Genomic DNA, 12,369 nt, shown 5'->3' on the forward strand with positions numbered 1-12,369 from the left:
CTTTCTTTCTTTCTTTCTTTCTTTCTTTCTTTCTTTCTTTCTTTCTTTCTTTTTCCTTTTTTACCCCTCTCAGAATTATATAAAAGAGATTGACAATGACCGATAAACTACATACCAAACCTCATTCCTAGTCCTTGGTGTGGTCATGGAGACCACGAAGCTGAATGCAGCTGTAGAACAAAACATCAAAGGAAAAAGCCAGAGCAATATTTTTTAGTGGTGAAAAGGGTTGTCTCCCGACTGCCAATCACATTTAGGGCTTTAAAACTTGGAATCAATCCAAAAGAGTGTAAAGTAAGGCTTCCATCACTTGGATATACCATCAAAATCAGCTTGCAGTTGTTAAATAGTACTTGGCATTAAAGCTCTTGGAGGAAAAAAAAACTGTTCATTTCCCTGTCTGCTGCTGGCTATTTAAGCAAAGTTGGACTCAATTTACAATAATTTTTAAATGTCCAGAAATAAATCACCAACTATTTACAATGCTGAGGGAGACAAAGGGAAAAGTAATGGATGGTTTCTTGAAAATTACACTAACAATATTAGATTTCCCTAAACAACTGGATAATGGGACAATTCAAAACAGTATATCCAGGCTTGGAAAAAAAAAAAAGATTAGACATAAGGCAATTAACCTCAATTTTCCATCTCAAAATCTGACCTTTTTCTCTAGTCACCACACATTAGCTATTTGCCAAAATGAAGAAAGATTCTACTTCTGACAAGTATGGTTACGATACCCAGGGAGGAGAAAAACAGTCTAGCATCCTCTGGGCCCAAGAGGAAGATGTGGACGGCTTAGTCTAATCACAAAAGCAAGAGGCTTACGTGAGCCGAGACGTCATTCTGGTGGAAAGCCTTCCGCAATGCCTGCGTGAGCCCTTTGGCTACATTGAACCTCAAGGTTTCACTGATCTGCACTCTCCTCTGGGTCAGAAAGAGAACTGTGGGATCAAACAGAAGCATAGTAATCAGGGTAAGTAATGATCCTCCTCTCTTCTCCACCCTCTACCTCCTGCAAGTTCTGAGTAAAGCTGGTGAGCACAGGTCCAACCAATGAGAGCGGTGGGCCGGGGTAATAGCTGTGTTGGTCCCATTCAAGTCCAAAGAAGGAAGGACCTAGTAATTGTCTGACCCTAGTGGGGAGAGCTAACAGGCTGGCTGCACTTCATGTCTGACTAACGCTGACTCTGACTTTGAAAATTAGGTTCAGCAGTACCTGGTCCTTGATGCGTCTGCATGCAAGAAAACTCCTGTAACAGTGTTCCCTGATAGCCTGCTTAAGGGCAGGCCCTGAGCTGGGTCCTACAGCCTAAAACACCCCTGAATCAGGAAGATACAGTCCCCACCTCATAAGTGGGACAGAGACGGGGATGGAGAGCTGGGGTGGAAGGTAGGCACCTGTGACTGAATGTGACAGGTGCTATTTGAAGGGAAGCCTACAATGCCATTGGAAGCCCCAGGAGGAGGATCCAGCTCAGACTTGGGCAAGGGGGTGTGGATCAGGTAAGGTTTCCTGATGCTCCCACTGAGTCCTGAAGGGTAAGGGAAGTATGCTAGGCCCGGGAGAGAGGGACCACCCTCCCCTCCCACCCCGCCCAAAAACACACACACACACTCCCAGCAAAGAAAAGACCAAGTGCAAAGACACAGGGATGAGAAGTGAAGCCTCAGGATACCTGTTTAGGCTTGGTCCTGAGGGTGATGGGAAGTGAAGGGTTTTCAGCCAAGGCATATATTTTAGAAAGTTCCATTGGCTGCAAACTGAAGAACAGATTGGAGGGGGGGATAGTCTAAGGCAGAGAGATAAATTTGGTTGTTGTTGCAGAAATTGAGTGATGACGACAGTGTCAACTAGGGAAGAGGCAGTTGGGGAGGAGGAAGGGGGATTCAAGGAGGTAAGACCGAGGGCACCGGTGGTTGACCAGGTGTGGGGTGAAAGGGATGGTGATGAAGGAGGGGGGAGAACGTTCCAGACTTCTGCATCTAGGTAGTTGGGGTTGCCTGCCTCTCAGTGAAGGGGAAGTGGAAAACCAGATGGTATAATTTCTGGAGAAATAGAAAGAGATACTGTACTTTGTGCTTTGCCTAGTTTCACAATTTCCCACTTTCGAATAGGGTACGTCTCCAGATATAATTTCATTTAATCCTTTGTAGGGTGAAGAGGAAGGCGGGATGCGAGCATTCAGCACTGGCATGCTCTTTCAAATGCTGTGTCTAATGCTTTTTATAGCAAACACTACCACACTATTAAAAGCACCCTGTGCCTTCCTGGCCTGCTTTGCTGCAACTGGGCGGTGGGGGCTAAAGAGAAAGCATATACCACCCAATTTTTTCAAGGCCTCTTTTTCAAGATCAAAAGAAATCCTGGGCACCCACATCGTGTGGCTGTACTTTTACTATCTGCCGACTGAGAGAATACATCACAAAAGCCTCTCTGAATTCTGTAGTGCTTCCAAGATTTGATATTTTACTAATCATTTCATTCATTCATGTGAGACATTACTGATTTGCTCCACAGGCAAAAATTGCTACAGGTTTGTTTTCTCAGACTCGCTGGCAGAACCAGTTTCCCTGGGGCCTCTGATATCAGGACTGATCCCAGGCCTAGAATCTGTATCTCCTAAAGCTCCCCCTCTCCTCTGCCACTTGATAAGGATCAAGGTTCTGGGCCTCATCATTGTGACATTTGGGGCTGGATTATTCTTTGCTGTAGGACCATCCAGTGTGCTGTAGGGTTTTTAGCAGCATCCTGGTCTCTGCCTCATTATGTGCCTGTAGCACCCTCCCTACCCTCCAGGCTGTAAACACCCAAAAATGTCTCCAGACATGGCCAAATGTCTTCTGGGGGGAGAAGGAGCCAACTGTCCCTGGTTGAGAACCACTGATCTCAAAGAAATCAAAGAATTCTGCTACATCTCTGAAACCAGCACGTGCTTGCCGCTTTCAAATAAAATCAGGACACTGGACTCTTACCTGTCTTCACCAGGAGCTTACTGGACATTTGACACTCCAGGTTGGATGCCATTTTGCCGGTTGTGACCACAGCAGTCGACGCAGCATCTATATTTTCTGCCGGCAAAGGTGGCAACCGGGTGGCCCTTACTGGGGCAGTAACGGATGTCAAGGCTGCTGTGATTGTCAGTGGGCGTGTGGTGGATGCCTTCGGCATGTCTGGGTTGGTGGGGTTTGGGAGGCCTGTGTGCATGGCTTGTGGTTTCCTGGGGAGGTGTGTTGTGGACAACAGGCCAGAGGCGGTGCCCGTGGTCCCTTGCATGGCTGTGTGAGCACTCCCGGTGTGTGCCGTTCTTGAAAACATGTAGGTTGGTGTGAATGAGAAGGCCGGAGGCACTGCCCCCGGTGTCGTCCTTGGGCCAGGTGCTGCGTTGTTTGTGACATTTTTAGCTAGGGCAGTGGTCCAACTGCTCTTGACTAATCCCGAGGCCATGGCCGAAGCCCTGCTGCCAGTGCCCTTGGCAACCAGGGCTGCAGACAGCGCCGGTGGACTTGATTTCCCCAGTAACAACGTAGCTGCTGATGCTGCTGTTGGTTCCGCCTTGGACGACACCGAGGGGTCTACTGCAAAGAGAAAAAACAAAGTCTGTCATTGGCCCACAGTACACATGTCACTTGGTGTGGTGATGAATGGATGTAACATATGAGTTTGCTGAGGTGAAAAGTCTCTGCTCTGGGATTTAGGCAAAACAGCTCTAGGTTCATTAAGTCAATTACCCATAATGAGAATGCCACTGACAGAAACCTGTGATTGGTGGGGGGAAGGGTAGTGTGGAAAGAAATTTGTGGTTGGTAATAAGGACATTTAAGTTCTTAATACAGATTTTCCTCACCTTACAATGGGATTATGTCTCAATAAACCCATCATAAGTTGAAAATATCATAAATCAAAAATGCACATAATATACGTAACCTCCCAAACATCCTAGCTTAGCCCAGCCCACCTTAACCATGCTCACAACACTTACTTTAGCCTACAGTTGGGGAAAATCATCTAACACAAGCCTATTTTATACTAAAGTGTTGACTCACTTGGGTAATTTATTGAATACTGTGCTAAAAGACAGAATAGTTGTATGGGTGTAGGATGGTTGTAATTGTATCATTGTTGACCATGATCTCGTGGCTCACTGGGAGGTCTGACTCACTGCCCTGCCCATCAACACCAGAGAGGATTGTACCACTTATTGTTAGCCTGGGAAAAGATCCAAATTCAAAATTCAAAGTATGATTTTTACCGAATGCTTTTGCACCATTATAAAGTTGCAAAATGGTAAGTCAAACCATTGTAAGTTGGAGACTGTACTTTCAAAAGAATCAAGTCAGCAGAGGATCAAGGGCACAACTATCTGGGACTGCTAACTCATTCATCATCCCAATAGTGTGTGTCTGCTCCTTCTAAGCAAAACTGGGTATCTGTGTTGAACTTGAAGATGCTTGTCCACAGAAACAGTCATACCAATTTTGGGAGTACGGGGAAACAAACTACCTGCATGAGTGGCTGCACCTGTCCATTTCTCAGGGTGCTGAGAAGCCAGCAGCACTGTGGATGGGGCCCTGGTCGATAGAGGAGGAGATTCAGCAGTAGAATGGTATCTCAAGATACTCTGGAATGGTGTGGAAACACTTATCACAGGAGATGGGTAGATGCCACCGGAAATTGGGAGAACTGAATCCGTTTTATCTGAAAGTATTTCCTGCAAGCTAGCTGTGGAAGTCAGACTTGGAGAAGCTGGTGAAAGAGCATGTGTTAAATGCGCAGGCAGCTGTAGATGGGGATGAGACACAGCATGTTGGCTTGTGGATGGGTAATCTTCAATCTCAGCTGTTTGAAAATCTCTGGAATAGTTGTTATTGGTTATTGACAAGAAGTCTGTATGGTTTCCAACCATGGTGACCTCTGACTGTTGAATAGGTTGGTTGGTGCTTATACCAAGGACTGGACGCTGAATGTTAGAGCCTTCTGCAGTCACTAAATGCCCAGCAGTTTCTCTGAAATCTGAAGACCTTATTGTACTGGCAGCTGAAGTTGAACCACTGGGAGGAGTAGCTGAAGCTGAATGAGTTTCCCAACTGGTGGAGTTAATTGTGTGCCCATTTAAATAATAATTTGTTTGCTGCAGCAAGCCAGATATCATCGGCTCTGTGGAGAGAGATCCAGTTTCTGCTGAAAGAGAACTCCAGAAAACATCTGTGGTTGCTGGCTTTTTCACATGTCTTGTTGTTGAGAAATCATAGACTTCAGTGGATGAGGGAAATGCTGTCACCTGTTGGGAAGTTGAAACTGGCAACTGAGAATGGTCCATCACAGCCGCATAAGTCTCTGGCTTGATGTCAGACAAGCTAGGGGATGGGGACATAGTCTGGGTGCTTTGTGCAGAGGGGATGGAAGGTAGAGGTAATTCTGAAGGAAGGAGGTTTGTTCTTAGAGTTGTGATCAAAAAAGATGAAATATGATCCAGGCTAGAATCAGAGGTGAACCCATTTACAGTGTGATGACCTGGAATCTCTTTACTTGGAAGGATCTGGAGATCAACTGTCAAATTTGCCTTTTTGTTTTTCTTTAAAACAGCTGTCACACTATCTTCTTTCTGCAGGGGAAATGCCCAGGTGGTGGAAAGAAGATTGGGAAATTTGCTGGAGAAGGGGAAGTCTGTAGCCACTGTCGGAGGGGATCCACCGCTGCCCTCTTTTTGAGGAGTTGGCATTTTGGGCATGGTGGAAGGAGAGGCATGGTTCTGTGCCAACTGGAGAAAGGTGGGTGCAGAAGGAAAGTCTGCTGCTGTGCTGTTGGATGTCCCAGAAAGGATGGCTTGCCCTCTGCGGGCTGTGGTGAGAGGCAGAGGAGAAGGCACCAAAGAGGACGATGTGTGTTCTGCTACAAGGAGGAGCCCTTCAGAATTCTCTGGAGCCCCTGACAAATGCAGTGGGTTAGCGGTGTCATTTGTGGTAGCAAGGGCTATCTTTCTGCTGGTTGTTTCCACTGCCACTGATTCTGCAGTCTGTAAAAGTGAAGACACAGCCTCCTGGGTCATTGCTGCGGCCACCACACTCTTAGAAATTGGCAAAGACACCCCACCATGCACTCCTTCAGCCACCTCAGCTTCAACCGGCTGTGTGGATGTACGACTTGAAGCCACTTCCAACACTGACCATGAGGGAGTTCCATCTGGAAGCTGAAGAAGACTTCCAGGCACTAGGGGTGGAGGAGACAGATGGGACAGTTCTGCCACAGAGCTCAAAAACTCAGGTGTGGGGGAGCCTGCTGTGTGAGGACCCTCTGTGGGGGGCAGCTCAGGATGCCGCATTGTTGAGTATCCAAAAAGACCTAGATGAGGGATGCCTATCAAATCCTGGGCATTTTTGGACAGAGTGTGGTTCATTTCCCCAGCAAATGGGTGTGGGGAATTAGCTATGCTCTCACTTGAAAAGGAGCCAGTTGGAGCTGTTTGGGGAAACAAAGGCACTTTGGTGGGTCGTTCGGCTGGCTTGGAAAAGATGATGGAATGAGGTGAGTCAGGAGCCAATGAAGAGGATGGATGTGGAGGGAGAAATGAAAGAATGTCTGGTCTTGGGGAATGTTGTGGTGAAATGGAAGGAGTCCCTACCCCAACTGGCTGAGATGGGATAGTGGAAAATGAGGGGAGCATGCTGGTGTGAGGCAAACCTGACACGGAGGCTGCATCTTTTCCCCCTTGAGGTCTTGGTGGGACGAGAGACTCAGTGGAATCCTTGGAAGGCTCAAGGGAGGCGCTATGTCCACTTCCTTGGTAAAGGGAAGAAGAGAAGTCCCCGTGAGCCCTGGCTCTGCGGTGTGTCTTGGGCGGAGGCGTTCGGGCAAACTGCAGCACGCTAGTGTTGTCAGGGGAGGGTGCCAGCACATTCTTGATTCTGGCCACTGCCGAGGAAGACGGGACTTCTGAGAAAGGCCATGTTGGTGAAATCGGTAACAATTTCCCATGAGGAAATGACTCCGAGGTTGGGCTGACTGTTATCTGCAGATTGTCTGTTCCTGTCAAACAAAATACCACACAGTCAGGCATCAGATGATCATCTAAGTGCCTGCTGTGGTAGGTCCTGGAGAGAAGGGGTGGGCAAGACAGGCACCACTGGGATCTCACAGAGCTTCCACCCCAGCACAGAAGACTCATTAAACATATTTAGACAATAAGGTTAAGTAATGACACATATGCAAATACTACAGCTAACCTACAGGGCTGGGCTGAGAGCCACAGTCTCTGATGAAATGATACCTAAGCAAAGATGCCGAAGACACCTGTGTATCTTAAATCTTTTTTTCTGTACCACCAATGAGGGCTGGACTGGGAAACTCACAATCTAGAAAATCAAAGATGAATGTAACTACCTGCCAAGGCCAATGACACCAAAATAAACCTCATCAGAGAACCCAAAAGGCAAAATGAAAGGACCGTGAATCTTGATGCAAATGTGTGTTCAGGACCCTAAGTCATCTCCAGCAGATTAGCGAGGTTGCTTGTGTTTGGGAAGGATGGCAGCAGTGGCATCTTTCTTTCTGAAAGTAAAACTACTCACATTCACCCTAGAACTAGAGACACCTCACAAGACCCAGTGTCACTACAAGCACCTACAGAGAAAGCAGACTATTAGCACCCACATTTCCTGTGTTAACCTGCAGGCAGAAAGGCAAGGAGAGAGGGCACAAGAGAGTGAGCTTCACAGGAAAGGAGGCAAGGACACAACTGATCAGAAAGCTGGAAATATCATGCTAGGGAAGAGAAACAACATCCTGCTTGATGATGCTCTGATCCCCTTTTCCATGGTTCTGCAGTACTGATGGTGCTGATGACCCCAGAGATGGCTAAGCACCCTGAAGTCGTATTTTAAGTTAAAAATAAAAAAAGAAAGAACAGGTACTTCTAGAGTTTTCTCCATTATTGACTAAAAAACGTTAGCCAAAACATTTGACAGAAACAAACGAGCCCAGGGGAGCTGAAGTTAGAAAATCTGGTTTGTAGTAGAGCGGGGTGAGGTGGGGAGGTGAGGGTGGATGATGTACAGGAGCAAATCTGTGTTTCAGAACAAGCATTCTGGCTACAGAATAAAGAATAGAACAGACTGGAAAGGAGTGGGAACAGATGACAACAGAGACCAGAAGAAAACTCCCCGAAGTAGTGTAGGCATGGGGTGACTGGACAGTTGTAAAAAGGAGTTGAGCCATAGTGGAAGACTGAAATAGATCATCCTCTATGATCCCTTTCAATTCTCATAGTTCAGGATAATGTAGTCCTTTAAATATGTTTGTGTTTCCATATGTGTTTTTTAAAGCATTTACTCTTTTTATTTTTTAATATTTATTCTTGACAGGGAGATAGAGGATAAGTTGGGGAGGGGCAGAAAGGGAGGGAGACACAGAAACCAAAGCAGGTTCCAGGTTCTGAGCTGCCAGCACAGAGCCTGACACAGGGCTTGAACCCATGAACTGTCAGATCATGACCTGAGCCAAAGGCAGACGCTTAACCAACTGAGCCACCCAGGTACCCCTGTATATGTGTTTTTTTAATGGCTGCAAATTCTCCTATATGCGTCCCATTGAGAGGTGAGGTCTATGTCCCCACCTGAAGCTGAGTGGGCTTGAGACTGTTCAACCAAGGCAGAAGCATTGCCATATGACTTCCAAGGCTACCATTACAAAAGGCCAGGCAGCTTTCACTTGGCCTCTTGGAAGGCTTGCTCTCCATATGCTCCCTCACTCTCCCTCCTAGAACCAGTCACCACTCTGTGAACAGCCCAAAACCACATGGAAAGGCCATGTGTAAGTACTCCAGTCAATAGTCTTAGGTGAGCTAAGCTTCCCAGTCATCCCTGCCCAGGCACAAGACATGTGAATGAAGAAGCCTCCAGATAATTCTAGTCCCTAAACACTTGAGTCACCCTGTTTCAGTCTTCCCTACTGAGTCCCCAGGAATCATGAACAGAGACAAGACATCCTCAGTTTGCTCTGTCTGGATTCCTGAAACCACGAGCATTACAAAATGGTTGTTATTTTACAACATGAAGCTAGGGGTGGTTTGCTGTGCAGCAATAATAACTGAAACAATACAGGATTGTGTCCCTCATTCCTGGGAAGTGAATCTCTACAGCTTTAATTAGCTAAGGATTCAGAAGCCAAAACACAGTTAAGCACTCTTTATTTCAATGAAAGTTGCTTTTGCTTTATACACAAGATTTTAAAATTATGTCTATGCTAATAAATAAAATATGTCTGTATTAATTAATGTTGTATCAAGAAGGAATGGAAAGGGAAGAGAAAATTTTGAGGGGCAAATGAGAGGTAGATTTATAAGAAGGGAAAAGTAAATTAGGAGAAGTAGGGCAAAACCATTTTAAAAAAGGCAGTGAAGTAGAAGTTTGATATAGGTTAGATATAAGAGTGTGTTGGACACACTCTACAGTATTCCCATGATCCCTGTCTCTTGGTGGTCATGCCTTTGTGTAACTCATCTTGAGTATGAGCAGAGCAGAGCCTGTGAGTTACTTCTAACCAATATAATATGGCAAAGGTGATGGGATACCCACTTGTGTTTATATAATCTAAGACTCGGTCTTGCTGGCAGACTTGCTGTCCTTGATGGCCTGATGAATTAAGAGGTCATACTGGGAAAACCCATGTGGCAAAGGATTGTGGGTAGCTTCTAGAACTGCAGGCAGTCTCCAGGAACTCTGAGCAGCCTTTTGGAACTGAGGATGGCCTCCCACTGATGACCAGCAAGAAGCCAGGGCCTTCCAGATGGAAGCCACAAGGAAACTAATTCTGCCAGCAACCTGAGTGAACTTGGAAGTAGATCGTTCTCCAGTCAAGCCTCCAGATGAGAACACAGCCCTGCTGATACCACAATGGCGGCCTTATAAGACCTTGTGTAGAGGATCCAAAGAAGCTGTGCCCATGGGAAATGGGAAATAATAAATTCATGTTGTTTTGGGCCAGGAAGTTTGTGGTAATCTGTTACACAGAAATAAAAAACTAACAGAGGTAGAGAGTAGGGGGCTGTGGAATGGGCATATAAGAAGAGATGCAGCATGAGGTACCATGACTAAAGAGTAGCAGAAAGGATGGTGAGAGGGTACCATCAAGACAGTAAAAAAGAAGCCCAAGTCAGTATGTTTGTTTGGAATTTCACAGAGAAGCTGTGAAATAAAAATTCAAACATAGTACCTGGGACTCAGAGGAAGTTATTTGAAGAGAATACTGGGCTTTGCAAGAGTAGAAACAAATCCACATCAGCAAATAGCAGCAGACACAGTGGAATGTTGCTATGAAACAGGTTGGACTCTTCTGTTTAAATCCCATTTTTCAAGGAAAAAAAAAAAAAAGAAGGCACGTTTCAATCAAATTACTGAATTCTTTTTTTTCTCAATGAAATCCTACTAACTCTCCAATCCACCCCTCTCTGTATTCCAAAACTGTTAACTTTTTCTACTTAGAATGATATGAACTATTCTTTGCTGACAAATACAGTAATGATCTTCAAAACAATGCACAAAAAGCAATCATATATCCCACATACAAGAGGGGGAGATGAAAGATAGTGGTGTTTCCCTGCACAAGTTCCTGAATAGCTATCCTTTGTGAATATCATAAGCATCACTCATTCTTCTTTTTTCACTTTTTAATGCTTATTTTTATTTTTGAGAGAGAGAAAGCATGAGTGGGGGAGGGGCAGAGAGAGAGGGAGACACAGAATTCAAAGCAGGCTCCAGGCTCTGAGCTGTTAGCAAAGAGTCCGACATAGGGCTTGAACCCATGAACCGTGAGATCATGACCTGAGCCAAAGTCAGACACTCAACCGACTGAGCCATCCAGGTGCCCCCAAATATCACTCGTTCTAGGGACAAGCCAACAATTACCTTCTCTTTGGATAGTGTATCCCACCAAGGGACTAGTAGCCTAAAGAAATTTAAAGGGAAGTAGCTTAAATGACAAGAGATTTAAGGAGGCTCTGGCTGAAGATAGATGGGGAACAGAGATGGATTTAAGTTGGAAATAAGTGAAAGCAAGCTAAAGACCCTCAAAATAATGAAAAGTTAAAATGAGTCATTTCTTCCCTTCCCAAGGAGACATGAACCCCATTCCATAGACAATTGACACACACATTTTAAACTAGGTTCGTTTGTGCCATGCTTAGATAAAAGCATGGTTTTCAAAGCTTCAGGAAAGCAAACAGTCATTCCTGTAAGAATATCAGATTGAATAATAATTGGCACAGGGGCACCTGGGTGGCTCAGCTGGTTAAGCGTCTGACTCTTAGTTTTGGCTCAGGTCATGATCTCAACTTCATGGGATCAAGCCCCACTTCAGGCTCTGCACTGACTATGAAGAGCCTACTTGGGATTCTCTCTCTCCCTCTCTCTGACCTTCCTTCACGTTCTCTATATTTATATTTATATAAAGAAATATTCTCCAGTCAAATTCAAAGGGCCTCCCAATGTGGCCCTGAATCGCTTCCTAGTTTCCTCAAACTACTCCTGTAACACAGTCATAATCAGTCTTTTTCCATTCAGCGCTTCCTTCCTTTGACTGCTGGAGACACTGAGAAGGAAGCCTTCCCACAGGTGGCCTAGCTATAGGCATGACCCATTTCCAACCAGGGTCATGAAGCCATCCACTTTGTCCTGCTCACTGCCTGCCAGCCCATTTTCTTAATTGTAACACTCAACGAAAAGCAAACCTGATCAACAGCAGCTCTTGAATAGAAGAAACTAAGACAACCAGCTAATAAACATCAGTAAGTATCCCAAACCCTTCCTCTTTATATTTCAGAGAGAAATACCTGCAGCTTTCTATTAGGCCTCAGAGTCAGATGGCTTGGATTCAAATCCTACTGCTCCATTTGCTAGCTGTGTGACCCTGGACAAGCTACTTAACCTTATTGTGCCTCTCCCTCATTTGTAAAACGGGGACTATTACGGTACCTATGTCAAGGTACCTACATTACCATGAAATTGTTTTAGGTGTTAAAATGAGGTGATACATGTAAAGTCTTTAGAACAGTGCCTGGCACACAGTACTATTATTGGTATTGCTGTCGTTGTCAATATTGGTATTGCTGTCATTGTCAATACTTTGGATGCACTCAGAGGCTTCCTCAGAGGCCCCAAATGCTAGTCAAAACTCAGAAATGTCTTGCTGATCACATACTGCCACGATCCCACACATCTGTGGAACCCCTTACAGTTTACAGCATCTTTTCATTCCCTCATCCCACCTTGTTCCTCACAGTACCTGTGAGGTAGAGGATAAAGGTCATCATCCCCATTTTACAGGTGAGCAAACCATTGCCCAGGGAGGTTAAATGCCGGCTTGGCCAAGGTCAC

General features: G+C 45.4%; 1 protein-coding gene across 1 annotated transcript in view; it reads right to left on the minus strand.

The window, feature by feature from the left end:
* Positions 1–12,369, minus strand: part of KIAA1549L (KIAA1549 like) — a 121,931-nt gene that overhangs the window by 109,489 nt on the left and 73 nt on the right. The window contains exons 2-4 of the mRNA XM_049639788.1: positions 4,505–7,027; positions 2,977–3,579; positions 829–944 (exon numbers count right to left, since the gene is read on the minus strand). Of these exons, the coding sequence (XP_049495745.1) occupies positions 829–944; positions 2,977–3,579; positions 4,505–7,027 (3,242 nt within the window). The remainder of the gene's footprint in view (positions 1–828; positions 945–2,976; positions 3,580–4,504; positions 7,028–12,369) is intronic.

This window comes from Panthera uncia, chromosome D1 (genome assembly GCF_023721935.1).
Source record: "Panthera uncia isolate 11264 chromosome D1, Puncia_PCG_1.0, whole genome shotgun sequence".
In the NCBI taxonomy this organism is placed as follows: domain Eukaryota; kingdom Metazoa; phylum Chordata; class Mammalia; order Carnivora; family Felidae; genus Panthera; species Panthera uncia.